This window comes from Oncorhynchus masou, chromosome 12 (genome assembly GCF_036934945.1).
Source record: "Oncorhynchus masou masou isolate Uvic2021 chromosome 12, UVic_Omas_1.1, whole genome shotgun sequence".
In the NCBI taxonomy this organism is placed as follows: Eukaryota; Metazoa; Chordata; class Actinopteri; order Salmoniformes; family Salmonidae; genus Oncorhynchus; species Oncorhynchus masou.
The window spans coordinates 71,153,370-71,180,499 of NC_088223.1; the positions used below are offsets into that span (position 1 = coordinate 71,153,370).

The 27,130-nt window shown below is 41.2% G+C and overlaps 2 protein-coding genes and 1 pseudogene across 2 annotated transcripts in view; 2 read left to right on the forward strand and 1 right to left on the reverse strand.

Annotated features, from left to right (window-relative positions):
* The window catches only part of LOC135550766 (rab GTPase-binding effector protein 1-like), a 26,108-nt gene extending 18,915 nt beyond the window's left edge, over nucleotides 1-7,193 (forward strand). The window contains exons 16-19 of the mRNA XM_064981870.1: nucleotides 1,927-1,982; nucleotides 2,823-2,921; nucleotides 3,230-3,346; nucleotides 3,910-7,193. Coding sequence (XP_064837942.1) covers nucleotides 1,927-1,982; nucleotides 2,823-2,921; nucleotides 3,230-3,346; nucleotides 3,910-4,011 — 374 coding nt within the window. The 3' untranslated portion in view covers nucleotides 4,012-7,193. The remainder of the gene's footprint in view (nucleotides 1-1,926; nucleotides 1,983-2,822; nucleotides 2,922-3,229; nucleotides 3,347-3,909) is intronic.
* Nucleotides 5,854-16,027, reverse strand: LOC135549394 (nucleoporin 88-like; annotated as a pseudogene).
* A 3,505-nt stretch (nucleotides 16,028-19,532) lies between these two features.
* The window catches only part of LOC135550767 (vacuolar protein sorting-associated protein 37D-like), a 46,628-nt gene continuing 39,030 nt past the window's right edge, over nucleotides 19,533-27,130 (forward strand). The window contains exon 1 of the mRNA XM_064981871.1: nucleotides 19,533-19,818. Within this exon, the coding sequence (XP_064837943.1) occupies nucleotides 19,687-19,818 (132 nt within the window). The 5' untranslated portion in view covers nucleotides 19,533-19,686. The remainder of the gene's footprint in view (nucleotides 19,819-27,130) is intronic.

Below are 27,130 nucleotides of genomic sequence, written 5' to 3' on the forward strand. Positions count from 1 at the left end.
AAAGATTAAGAGACCACTGCAAAATTATTTGTTTTTCTGGTTTTACAATTTATAGGTATGTGTTTGGGTAAAAATGTTAATTATAGTTTTATTCTATACTACTGACATTTCTCCCAAATTCTAAATAAAAATATTGTTATTTAGAGCATTTATTTGCAGAAAATGACAACTGGTCAAAATAATGAAGATGCAGTGTTGTCAGACCTCAAATAATGCAAAGAAAATAAAGTTCATATTCATTTTTAAACATCAATACTAATGTTTTAACAGTGTTCATAAATCAATATTTGGCAAAACTCTGGGTTATTCATGCGTCTTAGCACAATCTCCACCAGTCTTTCACATTGATGTTGGATGACTTTATGCCACCCCTGGCACAAAAAAATATTTGTTTGATGGCTCGTGACCATCAATCTTCCTCTTGATCACATTCCAGAGGTTTTCAATGGGGTTCAGGTCTGGAGACTGGGCTGGCCATGACAGGGTCTTGATCTGGTGGTCCTCCATCCACACCTAGATTGTTTTGGCTGTGTGGCATGGAGCATTGTCCTGCTCGAAAAAACAATCCTCATAGGCTGGGGAACATTGTCAGAGCAGAAGGAAGCAGGGTTTCTTTCAGGACAATCTTATACGTGGCTTGATTCATGCATCCTTCACAAAGACAAATCTGCCTGATTCCAGCCTTGCTGAAGCACCCCCAGATCATCACCAATCCTCCACAAAATTTCACGAGACCTGTAGAGCCCTACAAGCTACAGTGTCTCACACCTACTGTGTGAGACACTGTCACTTTGTTGTGCTATAATCCTCATGCTCATTAATCAAGATATCTATTGATTAATGTACCAGATTTATTGAAAGTTAACATTCCGTCTGTATGTCCTGGGCAGGTGTAGATGTTTATCTATGGCTCTGAGTTGAGCTATCTGGATACCTGTTGATTAACTGCTGGTGCAGAGTGAATATGTGCAATAAAGAATCTTGAGTTGCATTTAATAAGAGCCAGAGATGCTAAATATGATGCTTAGCCGTCAGCTCAAACTTGTATGGCTTACAGTAGTTTCAGCGGTACAAATTACAGCAGAGTTAAGGGATAAAACATGTGCTGAGCAAGTGTTCAGCTTCACGGTCACATACTGAACCCATCAGCGCAACTGAACTCAGCTTCTCCACCATGAAATTGCCTGTCTTTTCCTTTGAATTTCATCAAAGACCCTCGTTCTCTGAAGATTTCCCCTGTACCCTCTCAAACATTTTTCTCCTTTCCTTTTTTCTTGGTTGGTGACTGTTGTTCAGACATCTTGGAAGTTACGAAACACACTGACAAATCTTCTTTAGGCTGTTTGTGTGTTAATGCTGTAAATGTTGGATTAATGACCGTATGACACGGAAACTCACTCACTGCAGTAATGTTTTTGAAAATGTGGCATGCCAGATTGGTATGGGAATGCGAGGATTATGGACATAGCACCTGTTATATGCTAGCATAGTCCAGTCATAGCCATTCACTTCAGTTAGCATGGTTATGACTAACCATGTAATACCATTTAATATGGCATAACATCATAGCTTTCTTTTTTGTTTCTTTGTCTTCAGAAATGTTAATCAAACACACTGCTTAAAGTGCGGAAAAGTTGTTGAATTCTGGCCCAAGTTATGAACACTTGATTGCTCTGTGTGTCAGTCTAATAGCAGGGAGGAGTATTTTGTTTGCTTGTGTGTGTGTTACTAAGCCTCACACACCACTCTCCTTGGCAGAGGAGATTCGCCCCCTTTAAGACTAGCCACACAGCACTAATGCATTATTCATGAATTGACAACTCATTTTCCAGGACCAGCATTAGAATTCTAGAACGCATGTCTTGGGTTGATGTTCTGATTACCATCATAATGACACTTTATGTATCTGTTTTTTCTTTTCCCCAGCGTCATTATCCAGTCTGAAAACTGAGCTGGAGCGAGTGAAAGCTGAGAAAGAACAGGTACATGAACTGTAGGGAGACTGCATGAGTCACGCCTCTGAATGTGAAGTAAGATTGTCTTGAGTGGCTGCCTTCAATAATGTAATCCCAGCTAAGGCCTAAAACCACTAGCTTGTTGGATTAGTAGTTGCTGTTTGAAATGTATGGAACAATATGTACAAATGTAGGTGTGAGTGATTTATTTACCATCACCAATGTGTTATGTGAAAGCTGTTGTAAATTTAATGAGGTTATCAGTTTTCACCAACCATTGTTCCGGAGAGCTACAGGGGTGCAGGCTTTTGCTCAAGCCTCGCACGTACACACCTGAATTAACCAAGGTCTTGATGTTTAGTTGATTACTTGAATTGGGTGTTTGAGTACTGAGCTGGAACAAAGGCCTGTGCATCTAACTTTCTACCAGGACCAGGGTTGGAGACCATTGGCTTAACCTAATTGTTTTGCTCTGCATCGTAGTCTGTCTGTAGCCTAGCTGACGCACAGATCACGTGAAACAGCGAGAGCTGAGTCCCACTGGTCTGAGCAGGAGGCTGTTATAATTCCATATTCCGCTCTTATCAAGAGCTGACACATTGATTGTTGTTTTCCCCCATGGGGGTTTGAGACCTCTCGTTTGGATTTGTAAATCAAACAGTTGTAATGGAAGGAGGTGACACTCCGTGTTTGAGTGAGAAAGACACAGAGGAGAATCTACCAGTAAGGCACAGCCCCCTTCATTATCAACACATCGTCCCAACAATATCAAACAGCCTCCCCAGACTGTGAAATCAGGACTTTGAGTTTGGTTGTAGACTGTTTATGCCAGTAGTTGATAATAACTGTGATGTGCTCATTTCCCAGCTGGAGAGCAGCCTGGCAGAAAAGAGGAAGACATTAGCGAGTGTCCAGGGTCTGAAGAGCAGTCTGGAGGAGCAGCTCAGAGAGCTCACCACAACCAAGGTCAGAGGTCATTCACTACTCAGACATATCACAGGAGGTTGGTGGCACTCTAATTGGGGAGGACGGGCTTGTGGTAATGGCTGGAGTGGAATAGGTGGAATGGTATTAAATACACAAACACGTTTCCGTGTGTTTGATGCCATTCCATTGGCTCTGTTCCAGCAATTATTAGTCATCCTCCCCACAGCAGACTCCACTGGCCTGTATGTTACAACTGGCCACTGCTGCTGTTTCTTTCTCAACTATCTGTGATAAGTCTCAGCATCGAGTGGGAGTAGTGATACTCAGTGTGCTGTGTGTGGTGACAGACGGCCCTGGAGGCTCAGGCATTGGATGAGAAGGACAAAGCCCTGCGGTTGCAGACGGAGCTGGATGTTAGTGAGCAGGTGCAGAGGGACTTTGTCAAGCTCTCCCAGACACTCCAGGTATGGACAGTACTGCTGCTGGGTTACCATGGCCACTAGGCTCTCTGAGATGACAAACGGTGGTTACTCTTCTGCTTGGGGTGTTTAACATTCATTAGAAAATGCGCCTCCAAAATGTGTCCTAGGTTATGTATGACCGTGCCTCTGTCTATTGGTAGGCAATGCATGCCTTCCCCTAGAATTGGAAGAACACTTACTTGCTTGTAAAATGCATAATAGTATACAATCAACATTTGATGTAGATCTTAGCCATACCTTTCTCTTTGACAAATGGATCTGTACCTTGTCTGACCCATAGAAATAGAGTGAATTCATTCTATTTCTATAGTCTGACCTTACACTTGATAGGTGAGTCTGCATGATAGTGGTGTTACTATGGCAACATTACTCCAACTCTTATAGTATACCTCTTACCATGGCAACCATATACAGCACCTCATCAGTGCTCATTACACTATTTGAGTGACTTATTTTACTGTATCTGATGTGCGCCATCTACATGGCTGTATGTGTATTTCTAGATCTAGTATATTCAATATAAATTATTCACTCTTCCCCCTCAGGTCCAGTTGGAGCGGATCAGACAGGCTGACTCTTTAGACCGTATCCGAGCCATCCTCAACAACACCAACTTGACTGACATCAGCCAGCTCCCAGAGACATGATACCCTTGGCTGAAACTCCATTCTCCCTCCTGCCCCTCATTTCCCTCCATCTCACTGACCTAATGACATTCTCCCACCTTTACAGGCCACTCCCCCACTTCTACCACCCAATTGAAGGGCTCCGGAGGGATAAGAGGAGTGTGGGTGTTTTTAAATGAAGTCTAAATCCAAGATGGAGGTTATCTATCATTACAGGAGAAAAGGCCTTTTCTGTATAGGATTTGAAGCACACAAGGCAGGAGTGAAGGTGAACACTACTACTAAGAGGTTGTAAATAACTAAATGACTGTTTTCTGCAGAGTGGTAATTCTTGTATCTTTCCTGTGGTTCTACTGTAGACATTGGACTGGCCATATTAGCCCAACCAAAGGAGGAGTTTGTAGTCTTCTTCTAAGTCACTTTCATCTACAACTTCTCTTTCAGGTAAAGGGAACAAATGGATCCATACAATTTCTGCAAGTGGTTAATAAAATGTTCTCGCTCCCACTTAGTTTCTTACTTAGTCTTGCCCCCTTATGTTTACTGTTAATCTCCTTTTCTCTCTCCATGCAAGGGTTTTTCTGTATTTTTACTATTTAGACTTCAATTTTCCAATTGACTGACCTTCATGTCTTAAAGTAATGATGGTCATTTCTCTTTGCTTATTTGAGCTGTTCTTGCCATAATATGGACTTGGTCTTTTTCCAAATAGGGCTATCTTCTGTATACCACCCCTACCATGTCACAACACAACTGATTGGCTCAAACACATTAAGGAAAGAAATTCTACAAATGTACTTTTAACAAGGGAAAAGGGGATACCTAGTCAGTTGCACATCCGAAGGCACACCTGTTAATTGAAAAGCATTCCAGGTGACTATCTCAGTGGAATGGATAATCCATAGAACTAACTAATTGACTAATTCTTCTGAAGGGTGGATTTTTCATGGTCTGGGATCACCGTTGACAATGTTCCTTTGATTACATTTTCACTGTCATGCCTGAATGTTAATGGTAACTCATTGATGAAAAGTTTCTCTGACTTTTGTCCCTCTCTTGCTGAGAAAATGCACTCTTGTCTCTACTTTTTCCTATGTATTTCATATTTCACTCGTATAGTTTTGTTTCTGGCTGCACCACAAATACTCTTTTGAAATGAGGGGGCTTTGACCAGGATATGTCATTTGTAAAGTATGTCCACATTGAACACTACCTGATTCATCAACACTGTCCCTAGTGTCATGGAGTTCCTGGCACAACTTCTTGAGCACATTCTGAAGTTGCTTAAAGGCCCAGTGCTGTCAAATGTGATTTCTACCCTGTTTTTATGTCATATTGTACAACAGCTGATGAAACTAACACTGTGAAAAGTGTTATTTCCTGATGGTTGCTGGTTGAAAATACAATCTACACAGGACCTTCTAATCAGCAGGTTTGCATGGGTGGGGGTTTTGGCTTTCTGTAGTGACATCAGCATGTGTTAAATTGGTCAATAGACCAATAAAGAGTTGTAAACCTCTGTCAATTACAGCTGGTGTTCAGTTTTCCCCTCCCCACTCAGACCACTGCCAGACAGCCCATCAAAATTCTTGCTTGAGTTTTTCCTAAAAAAGTCATTTTTACCAATTTGAATGGAAATCTATTATAGTAAGGTACCTTATTGTTACCCAGAAATGATTTGATATTAATATAAAAATGGTTCATTTGAGCCTTAAGTGTAGGTGTCATGTCTCATTGGAAATGATGAATAATGTGAAATCTGACTCATGGTCAGGTTTTACTAGGTTTCCATGGAACTGGTTGAGTACTCTTCCTGTTTAAATTAGATCCATGTTGGTTTCATGTCCCTTTTTCTTGGACAGAACTGTCAAATTCATCCTGACAGATAATCACTGAACCCTAAGTGGGCACTAGGAGATGGAATTATTGAATCAGAATGAATATGGTTTTGGCAATGAAGGCTATGATCATTACTAATAGCAAGAGCTGTACAAAATAGAGGTCTCTAGGATCAGGAAAGTTCACCAATATAATAACATATTTTTCAATATCGTTTGTCACTCATGCAATCCCATCAGGCAGTTCACACGAAAGAGAATGGTTGGCTTTGGGGAGAAACTTTCCACATTTGAATAACCTACTTAATACAGCCTTTTAGAAACGCGTAATGCACCGTGAAGTATTTGCATTTTAATTTCTCTAAAGGAATGAACCTCTAGGCAAGGATTTTAAATGGTGGTAGTGATGGACTTAACAGTTTGGATTTAATTGTGTGTGGTGGGTAAAATGCATTTTCATTCATTAGCTGAGGTGACCGCGGTGCTTACAGCACTTAGGGTTGCTCTATGGAAAATGTTTAGACATGACCGCATGATTTATTGCTTTTAACTGTTGTAAAACAATCATCCTTATAGGAAATGTTTCCTTAACACTGAACATAATTCGACAATGTGATTTTTAAGGATACATTGAGATCATTGAATCTTTGACTTGCATGTACTACATCTGTATCAATTGGATAAATCTGTAAATGTCTTGAGTTTATCAGAATCTTGCTATGTTTTGAGAGGATATGAGTAAGGAAGTCAGATGAACTTGTGCTGAAAGAAATGAATGTTTATGGCTTGTAAAATGATTGATTCTGTGTAATATTGTGAATTCGGTTTAGACATGGGTTCAAATACATGTGTTTATAAGTATCAAAGCTCTATCATTATAGTGATAATCACTAGTCACTACAACATGTTCACAGTACCCCATTCATTTCGAAGGAGTTGAATATCTGTCTATTTCAAATTGAATCCGTAACAGTCAGCATTAACAAGGCTTTTTGGTTCTATCATTTCTATGGAATAACTTGTCTACCCTTCCCTTGAATAGTGCTGCTGTGTGTAATTGTCTTAAGGTCCTCAAACAACCCCTTTATTTGGGCTTTGCATAAACAAATTTCTTGTGCTCCTACAGTTACTGAAATTCCAATGAAAAATGACAGTAGCTTTCAGTTAAGACGTTTTAATTTAGGATTTCACTGTGGCGTAATGTTTCCTGCAGAACAGTCATTCTGATAATGGTGGGAGGAATCTTTGCAAAAAAGTTATTTTTGCATGCTTTGATTCTTCTGCTAGGGCCTCTTGCAAATGTGTATATACAGTACTGTGTACATTTCTGTATATACCTAATAAACCAAATTGTACTTTATAGAACGTGTGACTCTCTCAAACACAATGGACCATTGGAGGGCAATCTTGTAAAAGGCTCTTAGGTAGAACCCATAAAAAACACTGGACAGCACAGCCTGTGAATTTCAGATACTTAGTGACTAAAATAAAATGGGAAATTAATCTTGTTCAGAAAGCTCTTCATGTTTGCTATGGAAAACTATTACTTGCAATAAATGAAATTACCTTTTTTATAAACATTTTCCAACTTTTATTGCCCAGGTACCTGACTGTCAAGATTTTATTTGGTTATTTCTCAGATGGGATTAAATATTTTCAGCATGCTTTCTGGTTTAAGTCGACACTGAAGCACTTTTTCCAACCTGAAAATTACCACTACCAGAAAAAGCTGGCATGCTAACCTCCTGTCAATGTCATTGCGCTAACGTTAATTAGCATTGGCTTGTGAAACCTCAAACTTTCTTCATACTGAATGCAGAGACAATGGTATCCACGATGGTATTGTTGCAAAAATACCCCAAAATATTTTACTTGTGTACCCCCAGTTTTAAAAGATCACGAGTAGAGTTTGCTACAGTTGATGTAAACTCAATGCATCAAAGAATGTATGGAGATTAAAAACTGCTGTCACACTTGAACCATGAGACCAACTCCCCTCCAAGCTGATAGCCCTGTAAATCGGCGAAGCTGAAGAAAAGATCTCCACCCAGACCAGTATGTGGGGCTAACTGTTCAGTTAAAATGAACACATTTGAAAAATAGGTAGTACTGTACATGCATTACTTTTATTCTCCAGATACCATTCATGTATATTTGTCTGTGTATAAAACCTTATGAAGACTCATACAACATTTTCCCATTTCAATGACTGGTTCCAAAAATCTGACATTATGGCTGACAATGCCTTATGAGTCAGAGTTGACATGTCATGAGACAGACTATTTTAGCAAGCGTTGACTAAGTATTCACAATAGTGCTTCATTATTATTTTGGTTGTTTGGAAAGCAGTGGGATAGCTGTATATGAAGGATGGCTCCCTTAACGGTCTCAGAAATTGAAATGGTTATTGATGTCCTTGATCTGTTTCATAATTTCTCCTATGTGACATATTAAACAAGACTGAGGACCAACATTAAACATTTGGGACCATATCCAAACAACGGGTCAATGGGTATCATACAGCCAGCAGGCTGGCATAACACCCAGGGAAGAGCTGCTCATACTCACTGTTCTTTTATAACCTCCTGGACACACTTCCTCTGGTGCAAGTTGAGGGCGATAGTAGCCCTGGCCGGAGACACCCCTTTGTCCATCTGTTTCTTCTGGTACTCCTTCTTCATATTTACCTGGGAGAAGATAAGACACTAGCCCAGTTATTACTGTGAACCAGTACGAGGCTCCATGAGGATGAAGGAGACCCCAAGAGGTCAGCTCACCTGTTAGATGCCGTTGTCCAGGTGACGCAGCTGGTCGTTGATAGTCTGGAGCTCTTTCTTCATGTCTTTCTCACTGTCAGACAGAACAGGCAGCTGACTGCGCAGACTGCCCAGAACCTGCTTCACCCTGGAATAGTTGATGTAATAGAAGCTCTGAAGCAGATAGCTTTTTTTGAGAGAGAGTTAGTCAGTTCTTATGTTGCTTGGGTGTCTGACTGTTTTGAAGACTTTAAAAACAAAATGTATAAACAAATGTACACTTCTGAAACAAGCCATGAAGATTAGATTAGATTTGAAAGAGGAGCGTAGAGTGACGGGTGTAACTAGCTACCTGTTCATGGTGGCCTCCTGGCGATACTTGGCATCCCCGTACTTATCAGCCAGACGCTCTGCAGACTCTCGCAGTCTTTTCCTATTGATAGAAAAGGAAACACAAGATGAAGAATAGCTCCAAAGTATATGAAATGCATGGTAAAGCTCATGAAGCCTCAGTACTTCCATCACTGTAATTCAAAGAGTTATGTTTGGCCTCTAATTGCATTATCAACCCCAGACTGCCAGTAAAACCAAATCAGTCACATCACATTCAATTACATATGAATGTGACCTCATTGAATAATCATATTATATGTACACTGGGAGCAAACAGGATAACAAATACACATGAGCACATTTCTACCAATGCTGATATCTGATGCACTGTAAGATGCACTGTAAGAAGCCTTTTCCAAATCTGCAGCTACCACTACCTATTCTTCATGCAATACATGTCCCTGTCTTTACCTCATTCTGTAAATAGAAAAAACATAGCATAAGTAAAAATGCATTAGTATTACAATGTTTCATTATTATTTTAAGTGCTTTCATTTGTTATAGCACAATTCTGAGTTGCTGTAAGCCTTGGGAGTGCATAGCTATGGCCATCAAGCACTAAGTTTATTTGGAAACACTATTTACATCTCCTCTCTGCACAAGGCCAGGTCCTCAAGCTGCTTGTTCCTCTGTCCTGTCAGCAATTTCACCCTGAAGAAGAAAAACCCATCAACAACATGCTTCCTGACATGGCCGTGTCCATGGCCGTGCCCAATTACCCATACTTGAGTTCTAAATAGTACGCTTTTTGGGTATGCCTGAAATGTTTAATAGTATGTGACATTTTGAAAGTTTTGTATGCTTTAAATGACAGGATGTCATACTCAGCATACTTTTCATCAAGTAGAATTCACTGAACACATTGAGGAAGAGAATAGTCTTTTCACATTCACGTGTTTGGCAGAGCTGATAGTGTTTGACACAGCTGATAATTAGAATAGGGGAAGCGGTCTACAAAAATGTACGATTGGCGGGGAACTAACACGATTGAAATTTAGATGACGCCTTCTCAGTGTGGATGAGTAGTATGTTGATATGTGTTGCTTACTGCAAACGTTTTTACACAAAGTATGTTATAAATAGTATGTAATAATATTAGTACACAGTATTGAGTTTTAGTAAAAAGTAAGCAAGAAAGATTTTGTACACGGCATGTGTGTGTGTGTGAGTGTGTATCAGAACTACAACTACAAGTGATCATGTGTGTTGTTGATTAAATGTGTGTGTATTTATCTGTTAACGAGTGACATTGACATTCTCTGCATCTCCTCGCGGGCCATATCCTGTTTGAGGATGTACTCCTCTCTGAACACCTGAGTGGCTCTGCTCAGCAGCTGGAGACACTCTGGAGGAGGGGACGATGTGTCCTTGTCCCCTGCTCTAAAAGCACAGGACAACACGACTGAGTCCACACAATAAACTAAGCATAATAGGGGTCTTTTTGTTTATCGTGGAAGCTGGGCATTCTGTAAAATGTGATCTAACCGTTATCAAGCCAGTTCATTGAGAATAAATTGTCATTCCAAAAACAGCCACAAGGGAGGATACTACATGTCAAAATGGCTCAGCATGATGCCAAAGCATGTTGCTATGGAGTCTAAATAAGCATCTGTACAAATCCAAGATCATCCTACAGGGCTGTTTTCAATGTACTGTGGTGAGTGTGTTACCTCAGCATGAGAGGATTGGTGGAGCTTCGGGCTAGGATGTTTCAAATGTGCTGCTCAAAGTAGTCGTTGTGCAATCCACGCAGAGGAGAGCTAGCTGAGCCGACCCCTGGGTAGTAACACAGCAGGAGAGGAGAGGAAGGCCGGATGGAACTCCTAGGACACACATGGACATGCACCATCAGCCTGTGACACACTTTCCTAGCTATATATATATTTTAATGTTTGGACTGATAATGCTCCCTATATAGGGTTGCATATTTTGGGGAATATTCAGAGGCGGAAACTTTCTGTGGGAATTAACGGGAATATATGCAAATTAACATGAATACCATTTAAACGTAGATTTTTTTTGCATTGGATATATTTACCATATCATATGGACAGAAACAAACCTTTTACCTTATCATAAGTAGACATAATTGCAAATGATTAAATCCTTCCAATATAATTTAAAACAATTTTTTTAGTTATGAATTGAACTTGAATTAAATGAGTTGACTCTTCACATGGGATGATTTCACTGAACAACAAAAGGGAATATTGAATGATCCATTATATCTCCCAAAAACATTTTTAACATACATCAGTAAAATTTTAGTCTAGAAACAAAAGCTTTGGTTATCTTCCTCTCAGGCTTCAATGTCTTATCCCTGGACATCCTCAATGTCCACCCCTTGAACATCAGACTCTGAGGCCTCATCTTCACTGTCACTTTCCAACCTTGTTGAGGATGGCTCGTTGTCAGGCTCAAAAAGCATAAAATTTGCCCAGATGGCCACCAATTTTTCAACCCTTGGTCAGCCTGTTGCATGCTTTTGTGAGTGTGCTCCCAAACAAGGACTAGTTGCGCTCTGATGTGGCTGATGTTGGAGGGATTTTGAGGATGATGGAGGCAACAGGGGAAAGAGCCTCAGATCCACAAAGTCCTTTCCACCAGGTGGCTGATGAAATATGTTGGCACGACTGCCATATTGCATCTCCATCCCAAAGCCCTTGCATGGAAATGTACTTCGCCAGACTGCCAAGAACCATGCATTCATCCAGGCCAAGGTGGCGAGACATGGTAGTGATAACACCATAGGCCTTGTTGATCTCTGCACTAGACAGGATACTCTTGCCAGCATACTTGGGGTCCAACACGTACGTTGCGGTATGTATGGGCTTCAGGCAGAAGTCTTCACGCTTTTTTGATGCATTTCAGAACTGCGGTGTCCTCTGCTTGGAGGAACAGTGAAGTTGGCAGGGCAGTACGGATTTCTTATCTGTCATCTGCAAGCAGAGTCTGAACATCAGACAGGATGGCATTGTCTCCCTCAATCTGTGCAATGGCTACTGCTATAGGTTTCAGGAGTTTCAGGCTGCTTACCACTCTCTCCCAAAATACATCATCCAGGAGGATCCTCTTGATGGAGCTGTCCATATCGGCAGACTGTGATATGGTAATTTCTTGGGAAGACTCCTTCCCCTCCAGGAGACTGTCAAACATGATGACAACACCACCCCAATGGGTGTTGCTGGGCAGCTTCATTGTGGTGCTCTTATTCTCACTTTGCTTGGTGAGGTAGATTGCTGCTATACCTTGATGACCCTTCACATACATAACCATTTCCTTGGCTCTCTTGTAGAGTATATCCATTGTTTTCAGTGCCATGATGTCCTTGAGGAGCAGATTCAATGCATGAGCAGCACAGCCAATGGGTGTGATGTAAGGGTAGGACTCCCCCACTTTAGATCAAACAGCCTTCATGTTCGCAGCATTGTCTGTCACCAGTGCAAATACCTTATGTGGTCCAAGGTCATTGATGACTGCCTTCAGCTCATCTGCAATGTAGAAACCGGTGTGTCTGTGCTCTTGTAGAATATTGGTTGAGGGGTGGAGATGATGTAGTTAATTATTCCTTGCCCACAAACATTCGACCACCCATCAGAGATGCTTGCAATGCAGTCTGCTTCCTCTATGAATTGCTTGACCTTCACTTGAACTCTGCATCCAGCAAATGAGTAGATAAGTCCTGAGGAGAATAAATGAGGTGTGTTACAGGTTACAACTTTCTAGGTATTATCGTATTAACCCCTCGTTTCATGTGTCTCTCCTCAGGCCGGTGGTGGCTGGTCCCCTGCAAGAAGGTGAGGTGCCCGAGGTCCCTCTGCCCCCTCTGGACATCGAGGGGTCCCCGGCGTACACGGTTCGTGGCATTCTGGATTCGAGACGCCGGGTGGGGGGCCTACAGTACCTCGTGGACTGGGAGGGGTACGGTCCGGAGGAGAGATGCTGGGTTCCGGTGGGGGACATTTTGGACCCAGTATTGTAATCAAAACTTCCCAGAAAGCATGTCGTCCTTGGCTCAGACAGTGTAGTAGTGTGGGCTCAATAGCATCTCATTTGTCACGTTCCGACCATCGTTCGTGTGTGTTTTCCTTGTTTTAGTGTTGGCCAGGACGTGAGCTGGGTGGGCATTCTATGTTGTGTGTCTGGTTTGTCCATTTCTATGTTAGGCCTGATATGGTTCTCAATCAGAGGCAGGTGTTAGTCATTGTCTCTGATTGGGAACCATATTTAGGTACCTGTTTTGTGTTGGGTTTTGTGGGTGATTGTTCCTGTCTTTGTGTTTGTGGCACCAGATAGGACTGTTTTGGTTTTTGCACGTTCCTTGTTTTGTAGATTGTCGTACTTTCATCTTTATTAAAGATGCACAAAACTAACCACGCTGCATTTTGGTCCGCCTCTCTTTCCCCACAAGAAAACCATTACATCATTAGTGTGCAAGATCTTGAGAATCAGCTGTACATGGGATAGAGGAGTGCACTGTACATGCAGAGGGTTGTAATTCCATTGAATTGAGGATAGTTTAACCAAAATATGCCACAAGACCTAGAATTGCCTTATGTGTATCCCACAAAAAAGGTTCACTGTTATAAGCTAACTTTTTTGATGAATTTAAGCAAAAATTCCAGGCTTAAGTTTCCATGGAAAACTTCCGGAAATTTAGCGGAAAGTTCCCGACCCTTTGCATCCCTACCCCTATATAATGAAATAAAAAATAATAGTCTTTTGAACTGTACAGGAACCGTAGAGGAGAGGCAGTAGTAGACACTCATAGGTGCTTGTAATGCAGATTATGGTGGCACCCAAAGACAGGTCAGACACAATCCAGAAGCCCCGTACTGGAGCTGACACACTGTGGCCAAAGAGCGAGAGCGATGTTTTTTACATTTTGAGAAAACAACATTTACTGCCACGTTGACAATCTATGACAACAGTCCCAAGTTGGTACTTATGACTAAGGAGTGCCAAGCAGAATCTCAATCTATTCAATGACGTCATATTAATATCTGGTGCCTTAATAGTTGTAGTGCTACCTTCTACTAAGAGGCCTGGTACAGAGGATGTGCTCTACGACGCAGCAGTGTTCAGCAGCCAGCTCCTGAAGACTATCCTTGTCCTCCTCATCTGTGGAGAGAGCATTATGGCACATCAGTCAAATTAATGCACTAACATGCACTAACCACCTCCGATTTACGTGGTAAACAATGCAATTGAATTGACACCCCATCTGGACATGAATCTGCTATCTGAGCAGCTAACCGATCGCTGCAGCTGTACATAGTCTATCGGTAAATAGCCCATCCAATTTTACCTACCTCATCCCCATACTGTTTTTATTTATTTACTTTTCTGCTCTTTTGCACACCAATATCTCTACCTGTACATGACCATCTGATCATTTTATCACTCCAGTGTTAATCTGCAAAATTGTAATTATTTGCCTACCTCCTCATGCCTTTTGCACACAATGTATATAGACTCTCTTTTTTTCTACTGTGTTATTGACTTGTTTATTGTTTACTCCATGTGTAACTCTGTGTTGTCAGTTCACACTGCTATGCTTTATCTTGGCCAGGTCGCAGTTGCAAATGAGAACTTGTTCTCAACTAGCCTACCTGGTTAAATAAAGGTGAAATAAAAAATAAAATAAAAAATAAATAAAAATGAAGGCCTCACCTGATTGGAGGAACTTGTGCAGTTTGTTGAACCAAGTGAGGCCTACACTGTGCACTCCTGTCTCATGCCTGCAGTGGTATCTGTGCTGGCACAGGGGGTCTGCAATAGGGCATGAAGCAAGTTTCAATGAAACATAAAGAACACCACAGAAGAAAAAAGATCACATTCAAAGTACATTTGACAAACATGATGATGGGGTGTGGACTTTGATACACCGAGACCTGGTGAGAAGCATCAATGGATCCCATTATAGAATTCAACTATATCAACCAATCAGCATGACTCACTCACCACTGTGCAGTCTGATTGGGCAGGTGAAGTCAGACTCCACAGGCGCCTCATCATCCCCAGCGGCCAGTTTGAAGGTGAGCTCCAGCTCCACACACTCAAACACATAGAGAGAGGGCAACACCTCCCCAGCCCCGCATCCACCTCTCAACTGCCTGTCAATCACACACAGAGAAGAAAATTCCTCCATGGACATAGCGTGAGGTGAAATGTTCAGAATTGTACAGATATATGTAACGAATAGAGCCAACACGATTCCCTGTTCTACTGGATAGACAATCATATCTGTTTATCACAGAACATTTCTATCTAAATATTCTGTAACGTTGTACTGTCTGTACAGTACTTACTCCTGTCTCCTCCTCCTCTGCTTCCAGTACCGCGCAGTGATACAGTGTGCCCATTTCTGTGGCGATGACCAGGATGTTGGGCACGCAGGGCAGGCAGAGCACGGCACAGTTATCCTCTGCCGCGGGGTACATGGGTAAGGGCCCACTGGGCCTACTGAGGCTACCTGAACTGAAAGACAGAAAAATAGGGTCTAGGAATGAGATTCAAATGAGATTCCTATTATGGATGATATTTTATTACATTTTCCTCAAACAGTAGCATAATATACTGAACAAAAATATAAATGCAACATATAAAATCTCCCATCCGCACAACAGGCGTATTTCTCTCAAATGTGCACAAATTTGTTTACATCCCTGTTAGTGAGCATTTCTCCTTAATAATCCCTCCACCTGACAGGTGTGGCATATCAAGAAACTGATTAAACAGCATGATAATTACAAAGTTGCACCTTGTGCTGGGGACAATAAAATGCCACTAAAATGTGCAGTTTTGTCACAACACAATGCCACAGATGTCTCAAGTTGAGGAAGCGTACAATTGGCATGCTCACTGCAGGAATGTCCACCAGAGCTGTTGCCAGAGAATTGAATGTGAATTTCTCTACCATAAGCCGCCTCCAACTTCGTTTTAGAGAATTTGGCAGTACGTCGAAACGGCCTCACAACCGCAGACCATGTGTAACCACGCCAGCCCAGGACTCCACTCCACATCCGGCTTCTTCACCTGCCGGATCATCTGGGAACAGCCACCTGGACAGCCGATGAAACTGGGGGGTATTTATGTCTGTAATAAAGCCCTTTTGTGAGGAAAGACTCATTCTGATTGGCTGAGCCTGGCTCCCATGTGGGTGGGCCTAAGCCCTCCCAGGCCCAACCATGGCTGCGCCCCTGCCCAGTCAATGTTGAAATCCATAGAATAGGGCCTAATTCATTTATTTAAATGGACTGATTTCCATATATGAACTGTAATTCAGTAAAATCGTTGAAATTGTTGCATGTTGTGTTTATATTTTTGTTCAGTATATATTTATAAGGTCGACTAAATAAGCCTCACCCTGTTTTATTAATTGGAATTCAATCAGACCAAGCCAGAGAACACAACTAACTGGAAGCCGACTCTGGCTTTCCCAGCCTCATACAAATTTTGGTCGACCGAGTCATCTGTTCTTTCAACCAATTGACTGTTCAAAATGTTAAAACGTGCATACCTCCATACATTCAGTGCATTCGGAAAGTTTTCAGACCCCTTGACTTTTTCCACATTTTGTTACTTTACAGCCTTACTCTAAAACCGATTAAACATTATTATTTTTTATCAACTTATACACAATACCCAATAACAACAAAATGAAAACAGGTTTATACATTTTTGCAAACTGAAATAGCTTATTTACATAAGTATTCAGACCCTTTGCTATGAGACTCGAAATTGAGCTCAGGTGCATCCTGTTTCCATTGATCATCCTTGATTCTACAACTTGATTGGAGTCCACCTGTGGTCAATTCAATTGAATGGAAATGATTTGGAAAGGCACTCACCTGTCTAAATAAGGTCCCACAGAACAAAAACCAAGCCATAATGTCAAATGAATTGTCCGTAGAGCTCCAAGACAGGATTGTGTTGAGGCACAGATCTGGGGAAGGGTACCAAAAAAAGTCTGCATCATTGAAGGTCCCCAAGAACACAGCCTCCATAATTTTTAAATGGAAGAAGTTTGGAACCACCAAGACTCTTCCTAGAGCTTGGGGGGAGAAGGGCCTTGGAGGAAGCAGGGCTTATGTCAGGGAGGTGACCAAGAACCCAATGGTCACTTTGACAAAGCTCCAGAGTTCCTCTGTGGAGATGGGAGAACCATCCAGAAGGACAACCTTCTCTGGAGCACTCCAATCAGGCCTTTATGGTAGAGTGACCAGACGGAAACCACTCCCCAGTAAAAGGCACATGACAGCCCGCTTGGAGTTTGCCAAAAGGCACCTAAAGAACTCTCAGACCATGAGAAGCAAGACACTCTGGTCTGATGAAACCAAGATGGAACTCTTTGGCCTGAATGACAAGTTTCACAACTGGAGGAAACCTGGCACCATCCCTACGGTGAAGCACTGTGGTGGCAGCATCATGCTGTAGGGATGTTTTTCCAAACGCCAGGGACTGGGAGACTAGTCATGATTGAGGAAAAGAACGGTGCAAAGTACAGAGAGATCCTTGATGAAAACCTGCTCCAAAGTGCTCAGGACCTCAGACTGAGGTGAAAGTTCACATTCCAACAGGACAACAATCCTATGCACACAGCCAAGACAATGCAGGAGTGCCTTTGGGACAAGTCTCTGAATGTCCTTGAGTGGCCCAGCCAGAGCCCGGTCTTGAACCCTATCGAAGACCTGCAAATAGATGTGCAGCAACGCTCCCCATCCAACCTGACAGCGCTTGAGAGGATCTGCAGAGAATAATGGGAGAAACTCCCCAAATATAGGTGTGCCACGCTTGTAGAGTGATACCCAAGACTCGAGACTGTAATCACTGCCAAAGGGGCTTTAACAAAGTACTAAGTAAAGGGTCTGAATACTTGTGTAAATGTCACAAAATTCTTAACCAGTTTTTTCTTTGGTATTATGGGGTATTGTGTAGATTGATGAGGGTAAAAAGTAAATAATAATAATTTTATCCATTTTAGAATATGGCTTTAACGTAACAAAATGTGGAAATAGTCAAGGGATCTGAGTCCTATGGCCTATTTATTGCCTACCTCCTCGTCTTATGCACACACTGTATATAAACTTTATTTTTTCTACTGTGTCATTGACTAGTTTATTGTGTTATTGGCTTGTTTATTGTTTACTCCATGTGTAACTGTGTTGTTGTCTGTGTCAAACTGCTTTGCTTCATCTTGGCCAGGTCGCAGTTGCAAATGAGAACTTGTTCTCAACTAGCCTACCTGGTTGAATAAAGGTGAAATAAAAAAAATAAAAAATCCTCTTTTGGACTGCTCATTGGCCAGCTCATCCTCCACGGGAGTAGGGCATCATACTTTATGAATAAATGGCAAGTATTTTATAGTTTAAGGAGGAGTTTAAGTAGTTTTTCCCTATTTATGATTTGGCCATAAAAATACAGCACGAGTCAACAGCATTATTTGGGTAGGAGTTAACGGAACATGAACTTTCAAAAGTTAGATTTTCACTGGACAGTTACTTTAAAAAAAATTCTCATCTCTATGACAAAATGTGTAGAATTGCAACTCTAAATGCATTCTGCAAACTTTGCCACCGCTGCTGGAAAAAATATATAGGAAACATTGGGTTCAGACAAGGTCAACGTGAAAGTGATTGCATATTGTGCCAGGAATTAATGGGAGTGGCAACTGACTGTAATTACACTGCAAAGACTAGTCTATCTAATATAATTCGTTTAAAAAAAACTTGTCAGAAAGTAGCTAGCTAGATGAACAACCAACCTTTAAACACGTGATCTAGTAATTTAACGTTACTCACCTGGTATATCACACTCTCAAAGCTGTCCTCTGAATTGAGCTGCCTCAGGTTTGTCGTGTAAAAAACACTGTCTGCGTCATCCCACAAGAATATGTCGCCATTGGGGTAAAATGTAAGACTCTTTGCAGTTCTTCTGCAATTAGCTTTGGGTTCCAAATCGAGTTCCTCTCGTAATTTATAAAAAATATCAGCTCGCTTCGCCGTCGCTCTCCAGCAAACGCAGCCATTTTTCCTGTCGTCTGAATATTACGATTTTAGAATCCTACCAATGAAAACCAACGAAAACTTCAGGATTCGTTCAACTCAATAATCCAATCAGATCCAGAGGCAAGCTGAATATGTAAAACAAATGGGAATTTGAGTTTTTACAACCACTGATATTGAAACGAAAGTTAGCTCAAGAGTTGATACTTAGTAACAGCATAGTTGCTACAAAATGATGCTATGTAACAACAGTCAAGGAAGTGAAAATGGTTGCAATATTCAATTTGCCAGACACACAGCATAACTGCACACTTGCCTACATACATTGAAAATGCTTTCAAATGTAAGGTACACCATGCATTTGTATTATTATTACTACACATTTTGGGGTATTTGGGAAATACAGGACTTCAGTAGGCAATTATAAAATACTGCCAAACAAAATTGTGGTAGAGGTTTATTACTGTTTATAACATTTGCTTATAAACGACAATGCCTTCCTGTGGTTGTCAGTGGCATTACATTAGCTGCAGACGTGTTAAGTATGTGTCCCTGCATCTTGTATTGTCTCCGCCAACAGAAACGTTCGGTTCTCGCTACACGGTCTGCTTCAACACAACACGCGCGTGCGGCTGTGCTATTCACTGCGAACAACATGGAACCAAATGGGCTTACAAACGAAGTCGTCTGAACTGCTTGTGAATGAATACAATGTCCAATTTTAAGGACACGAACTCTATCCCAGATGGGTACAGGGCTCTAAACACCAGTGAATTGCAGGAGCTTTTACAAGATGAAGAAAAAATGGACCAGATCGTCCGACTCAATGAGAAGGTATTTGGTTATACAGTGTGATAACTATCGAATAAAACCACAGTTTTGCTAAATGTATCTGTCAGTTACATGTGGTTGATAGGACATTTTCCAGACTATTAGGCTACATTCAAACTCAAATAGGTCTCAACATTATGCTCTCTGCTGATTTCTATAGAGCACGAAATAATTGCTTTGATGCCTCATCGTATGGCACATCGTGTAGGCTATATGCAATGCATGCTTTATTATCCTCCTATGACACTATATTATTGTGCGTGGCTTCCAATGGGAAAAGCCTTTAATGTTTCCCCCCACGTTCTCCTTTAATCCGATAGAGTTTACGTGAATGTAAATAGTATGTACAATTGACATTGTTCACATTTCATTCGTTTTTTACAGAATGTTTTTCCATACCAATCGACCTGAACAGGGAATTCCTGCTTGCCATACAGTACATGTTCAGTGAGCAGCAGGATCAACCTATTCAAAATGCTATAAAAGCACTAAAATTTTCATTTGAAAACATATAATCGGTCTCTCTGTCCCACACACATGCACATTTAAATGCAAATGCACCTCATTCTGTCTTTCTGTCTTATTCCTCACTAGAACATCTATTCCTAAATATAATGTTAAATTACGAGGGCAGTTTGTTCTTGTTCTATTTGTCTTGCACAGTTAAAAAAAAATTGTGATTCATGGCACATAGCCCTCTGCTTGAACTCATCAGGTGTGGCATTCATTCTTGGACAGAGAGAAAATCGTTATTCATTTGGGACTGGATGCGCATGTGTCCAATTCAGATCAAGACATGAAATTTGAAACCTGCCTCACTGCTGCAGCGAATGAATTAGAGAGATGTTTCCAAAGTGGTTGCATCTCATCGAGAGAGGCTATGGAATGCTCCCAAGGGACTGGATACGAATTACTTGGAGGCATGTTAGGGATTTCAGTAATGGTTGTAGTAGCAGCTGCATTTGACTTGACCAAGACATTTGATTGAACATACATTTACATGCAAGTGTTACATGCCAGTATTAAGATAGGCAATATGATACTGTAGGTTAGTTGAGACATTCACACACAATTCTCATTTACAGTTTGTGTAACTAAACATCAGTAGGGTGTCTGGGTATGCCCCCCTCCCATTGTTTTTCTTGCAGTTGCCATTGTTAGTTTAATAAAGCCCACATATGCATGGTTGGCTGACATGTGAGCATGTGGTAGTGGTAGTTGAACTTATTGTAGGGGCTGGCTCCACAGCCCCTACGATCCACTGGTGAGCAGCGCTCCAATTCATTCACACTTTAGGGTATCCAAGGGCAACCGCTCTGAAAGCATCATTAATGGCACAATAAGATGGGCACTTGTGTATATAGCCCACCTCTCACTAGCTACTGGCTAGCTCCCTCTAGAGAATGTTCTCAGCCTCCTGACTGGCATAATTGCTATCCTCTACTGGCTCCATGGGATTTGACATGGGTAGGAAGCACTACATGGGAAAATTAAATTACAGTCATCTGGACACTAACTGCTCCATTTGAAGACACTCAGACGCTGAGCACCTCAGCTTACCACAAATGGCAGTGAAGGAACAGAGCAACACTCAAGCCCTTTTCCCCCAAGATAAAACTAACTGGTAAATTCTGGCAGATTGTACAGACTTGATGGAAAAGGAGCCAGTATCCTCACGCTGGCATATTAAATCATAACGCATTCATCATGTTTGTATAATATATTTCCCAATATCAAATGTCAAACAATAATATTTTATACTTGGTTCACATACATTTTTATTGTATATCCAGTTTTTGTGTCTTCACAGAAACTGCCACATCAGTACATTTTCAGCTCGAGAAGTTCACACAGCATTGAACTTCTTTCCTAATCTGAAGTGCCCTTCAAGTGTTTTTTGTCAGTGCCGGTGAATACTGTCTGGTGGTTTGCTTTACAACCAGTGCATCATCACAACCACAGTCCCAGGGGCTCCTGAACCTCCCGCTTGCTAAACAGGGGTAGGAGCAGCCACAATAGGAAATGGAAGGTCTGATGCTATTCCTGTTTAGGGAAAACGCCGGTGATTATGAATAGCCATGGATGACAGGGATTTGGAGTGAAATAAGCTGTACAGTGTCCTTGTAGTCACAGGAAATTCAATAGAGAACAGTGGCTCTGCAGTGTCTTTGTGTACACCGTGCTTATTTTGACTCTGGGCCAAATGCTCCAGATTCTACAGAACATGGGGCTCTGATTGCCTTGCAAATGATCATTATACAAACCACAAGTGTAAGAGAAATGAACAGTAAGACACTTGTGAAGGGACTGAAGTAGCCCAGTGTTGAGGGAGACTTTTGAAAAACACTTGGAGCTAAATTACACTTTAGCAAAATCACAGGAACTGTTAGACACTGCTAGAATCTTTAGAGCACTTTCAAATGGGCTGCAAATATTTGTGGTTTCTCTAAATTGCATGCGGGCCCACACAGTGTGGCGTCATAGAAGTAGTTTAATACCCTGTAGATTTTGCCATCTTGCCTGCTGTGATGTGACAATGCAGATATTTCAAGCTGTTCCGATGACAAGAATTAAGTATGCACAAAGAGGCGTGACAAGCATAAGAGACAGGATATTGGCTCAGATACAAAAACTGGAGGGGCTCAGTTTAGAAAGTTCGAAAGCATTTGGGAATGGAAAATATACTCCATAAACCTACAATGAATAACTAGACTAAATGTTAACATTCAGATTATTTTACTACATGGCATGAGTGTTTTAAATATTTAATTCTCAATTAAAATGAATATAGAAGTGGAATGCAAGAAGCAAATACCCCACATTTAGAGGATTCGTAACACAGAAAGGAAATCCAACCTCAAAGCAAACACACACAAGTCAAAATGTGTTTAAAAATCTTTTTCATGCTTATATATTTTAATTTGAACACATCTTAAAGTTACAATATTCTTAAAAGCAATCAACAAGTAATCCCAAAAAATGTAGCCTGTTGGGCATATACTTGTTCAGATTAAGTTGTCAATGAAAAGGTATTGAAATCATTTATCACTCCACTAGATAATACACATAAAGTAAATATTGACCTGACAAAGAAAAATTGGTCAAGAAACAGTTCCGGGGAAAAGTGTTGGCACAGTATCTTGGGTAACATCTGTGGAATAAGTCACACATTTTCCTGATGACTTTCACCGTCAATGGTTGCTTTGAAAATTGTCACCTGACCGGCAGTAAAACAGCAGATGAGATGTTTCTCGGGGTTGAATTCTAACCTCTCAGCATCAGATGGTCAAGGTAATCCCAGAGAGCTGTCTAAAACAAGATCACATATGCAGCTGTGATGTCCAGAGCCATGATCCAATTGAAGCCACAGTCTTTTATTCCCTGTGGCTTCCTAGTGGGCAAAAACTGGTTGAATCAACGTTGTTTCCACGTCTTTTCAATGTGATGACGTTAAATCAATGTGGAAAACTGATTGGATTTGCAAAACGTCATCAACATAAGGGCATTGTGTTTTGTTCACCCAACTTTAAACCTAAATTCAATAACATGGTGAATTTGTTTGTTGATTTCACATTGAATTCACATTAGTTGACAACTCAACCAAATGTAAATCAAAACTAGACATTTAACTGTCATCTATGCCCAGTTGGTTGTGACTGAGATCAGTGGAAATCATATTTCAAGCCATCACTACTTCATTGGATTATGCATTTATCATGTTGTACAGTACATCCTCCACAGCGTCTTTTTAGTAATTGTAACACACAGACATACTTCTTATTTGTGTATACAGTCAGTCAGTTAGTGGTCTGAAACATTTGTATGTCCTTACATACCCAATCCTCCTGATGATGCTGAGGGAGAAGGCTGGGCCCTAAGCAGTTCTGAGAAGGCCCCTTCATTCGTTTGAGAATGGGAGCCCTTGATAAAAAAGTCCCTAAGGCTTTTTGTTCTTTTCCTCGATTTGATTAATCATTAAAAAAAACACAGATTAAAGCCTTGCTTATACATTGCACACTCCCCTCTACTTTCAGCATATCATAGCTAAATTAAATACTTTTTTCAAAGTGATTCTTCAACCTCGAAGTCAGACAAATAGGGGTTTAAGTATTGAAGGGGAAATAAATGTATTTTGGACCCGCAGAGCTTCTTTGATTATTACAGTGCAAGATTTGTAAAAAGCCTGATATGTCCAGCCAGACACATTCCACTGAACTGGATTCCTGGGAGCGATGACATAGTTTTGTAGTTGGCCAAAGTTAGAAATAGCCTTCTTCAGGCTGACTGCCAAGTGAAGCTTTTAATTAGCAATTGATTATCACCCTGAGCCAGAAGTCTTGAACTCAACCCTCTTCTCAGATAAGGTGGGCAATTTGAAATGTTCTCTCATTCCTTGTACATAGAACTTGCTCCAATTAAAGAAGAAGTCTTATCTAGCATCTTGCTCTGCAGTTTCAGCTTGCAGGAATGGAAATATTTAATCAGAAGAAGACTATATTCCCTCCATTTTGGGAGGTGTGAGGCATACAATGTGCCTTTGCTTGGAGACCACTATGATTGGATCAGTGGTATCTGACTTTCTCTGGCTGGGGGGTGGCATTCGCTTTGGTTTCCTGTTGCAAGAAACTCATGTGGTTTCAGTGGAGAAGTGAGGGTTATACGTAAACTCTGAAGTCGAAAGAAACCACTGTTGAGGAGCCATTGACTGAGCATTTCAAAACTGCTGCAAGGAAAGTCAGTGCTACCCAGCTGCATCAATAACAAAGATTACTATCAGTGATTGTGACTCAGTAACTTGGGAAACATGCCAATACAAGCTGTAGATAATAATCCTCCCACCTAATTCCGTTTGGCCACTCTGCAACAGTACGCCCTCTCAGTCTCATTCATTTTACCTCACTTACCTCCACTTTCTGATGTCACTGAGAAGCTCTTCCTCCTTGGCTCTTTTTCAGTCTAAAGCACTTTCAACTGACCCACTTTGTTGTGTGTTTGTTTATGATGCAATGAACATAAATTCTCACATTCCTGTAAGCAAATTAATTTCATGTGGAGGTATGCCCCATGAGGAGAGCCAAACTGTTTTTGGTCATGAGCAGAGTATTAAGTGAGGCAAAAATCTCATTATCATTTAACAAAATAAACCATTTATCCTCGGTATACTTTGGTGAGCTCAGCCAGAGTTACCAATATCCCTGAGGTTTTAAACAGTGCAATTGGCAGCTAAAGAATTCATAATTTTACTTCAGGCAGAATAGCAAATCTCAATAAAAGCCTCCACGCTCTTTTGACTTCAGATAATTTGAGTTAACAGTGGGGTTTGTGGTTTGCCATCCTGTCTGTGCTATGCCAATGTCGTTTTAGGAACAAGATGGATGGAGCTACAGATGACAAGCCACAGAATCCCTTCATCATGCAACTGTGTTTTTCTCATTGGGTCTAAAGCGATGCATAAAATGGCACTGGACTCACCATTAGTCCTGACCGCTGAAATACTTTGCAATATATTTTGTAATTGTCCTTTCGTTTGGGGATTATTCCCATATATTGACACTTACTTAAATGCAAAATACATTTTTGTTTAATTGAAACCTTTCACCTCGATCAAACCGACAGCGCCATTGTGTTTTGGTTCACCAGAAGTACATACATTTCCAATGGAATGTTGCGTTTGCCTTGCACCATTGCATTGCAGGCAAACACAACCACTATTTATCCAACTTATATATCAAATTGTATGCGTAGACCTGACAGAAATAGAAGCAAAAGGTAAATGTTGAACTTTTGTTGCACATACATTACTAGTCAAATGTTTGGACTCACCTACTCATTCCAGGGTTTTTATTTGTTTTTACTATTTTCTACATTGTAGAATAATAATGAAGACATCAAAACGATGAAATAGCACATATGGAAACATATAGTAACCAAAAAAGTGTTAAACAAATCAAAATATATTTTATATTTTATATTCTTCAAAGTAGCCACCCTTTGCCTTGATGACAGTTTTTCACATTATTGTCATTCTCTCAACCAGCTTCATGAGGTAGTCACCTGGGATGTATTTCAATTAACAGTTGTGCCTTGTTAAAAGTTAATTCATGCGTTTGAGACAATCAGTTGTGTTGTGACAAGGTAGGGTGGGTATACAGAAGATAGATAGGCCTATTTGGTAAAATATTATGGCAAGAACAACTCAAATAAGCAAAGAGTGTCAGATGTGTGCGTACTGGTAGCGAAGTCAGGTGCAGGAGAGCAGAGATTTGTGAACAGGCGCACACTTTATTTAGGCAAAAGTGCAAAACGCGCAAAACAGTCACAAGAATTATGTTTCACAATAAACATCTTTGTGAAAAAATAACATGGAAAAAACAAGCCAGTCTGGCGCGTCAACAATACACACGTAACACAAACAATCTTACACAAAGACAATGATGGGGAACAGAGGAATAAATACATGTAGGTTGATTGGGGAATGAAAACCAGGTGTGCAGGGAACAAGACAAGAAAACAAATGGATACATGAAAAATGGAGCGGCGATGGCTAGAAAGCCGGTGACGTCGACCACCGAACGCCGTCTGAACAAGGAGAGGAGCCGACTTCGGCGGAAGTCGTGACAAAGAGAAACGACAGTCTATCATTATGTTAAGTCATGTATTTACATTACATTTAAGTCATTTAGCAGACGCTCTTATCCAGAGCGACTTACAAATTGGTGAATTCACCTTCTGACATCAGTGGAACAGCCACTTTACAATAGTGCATCTAAATCATTTAAGGGGGGGGTGAGAAGGATTGCTTTATCCTATCCTAGGTATTCCTTGAAGAGGTGGGGTTTCAGGTGTCTCCGGAAGGTGGTGATTGACTCCGCTGTCCTGGCATCGTGAGGGAGTTTGTTCCACCATTGGGGGGCCAGAGCAGCGAACAGTTTTGACTGGGCTGAGCGGGAACTGTACTTCCTCAGTGGTAGGGAGGCGAGCAGGCCAGAGGTGGATGAACGCAGTGCCCTTGTTTGGGTGTAGGGCCTGATCAGAGCCTGGAGGTACTGCGGTGCCGTTCCCCTCACAGCTCCGTAGGCAAGCACCATGGTCTTGTAGCGGATGCGAGCTTCAACTGGAAGCCAGTGGAGAGAGCGGAGGAGCGGGGGTGACGTGAGAGAACTTGGGAAGGTTGAACACCAGACGGGCTGCGGCGTTCTGGATGAGTTGTAGGGGTTTAATGGCACAGGCAGGGAGCCCAGCCAACAGCGAGTTGCAGTAATCCAGACGGGAGATGACAAGTGCCTGGATTAGGACCTGCGCCGCTTCCTGTGTG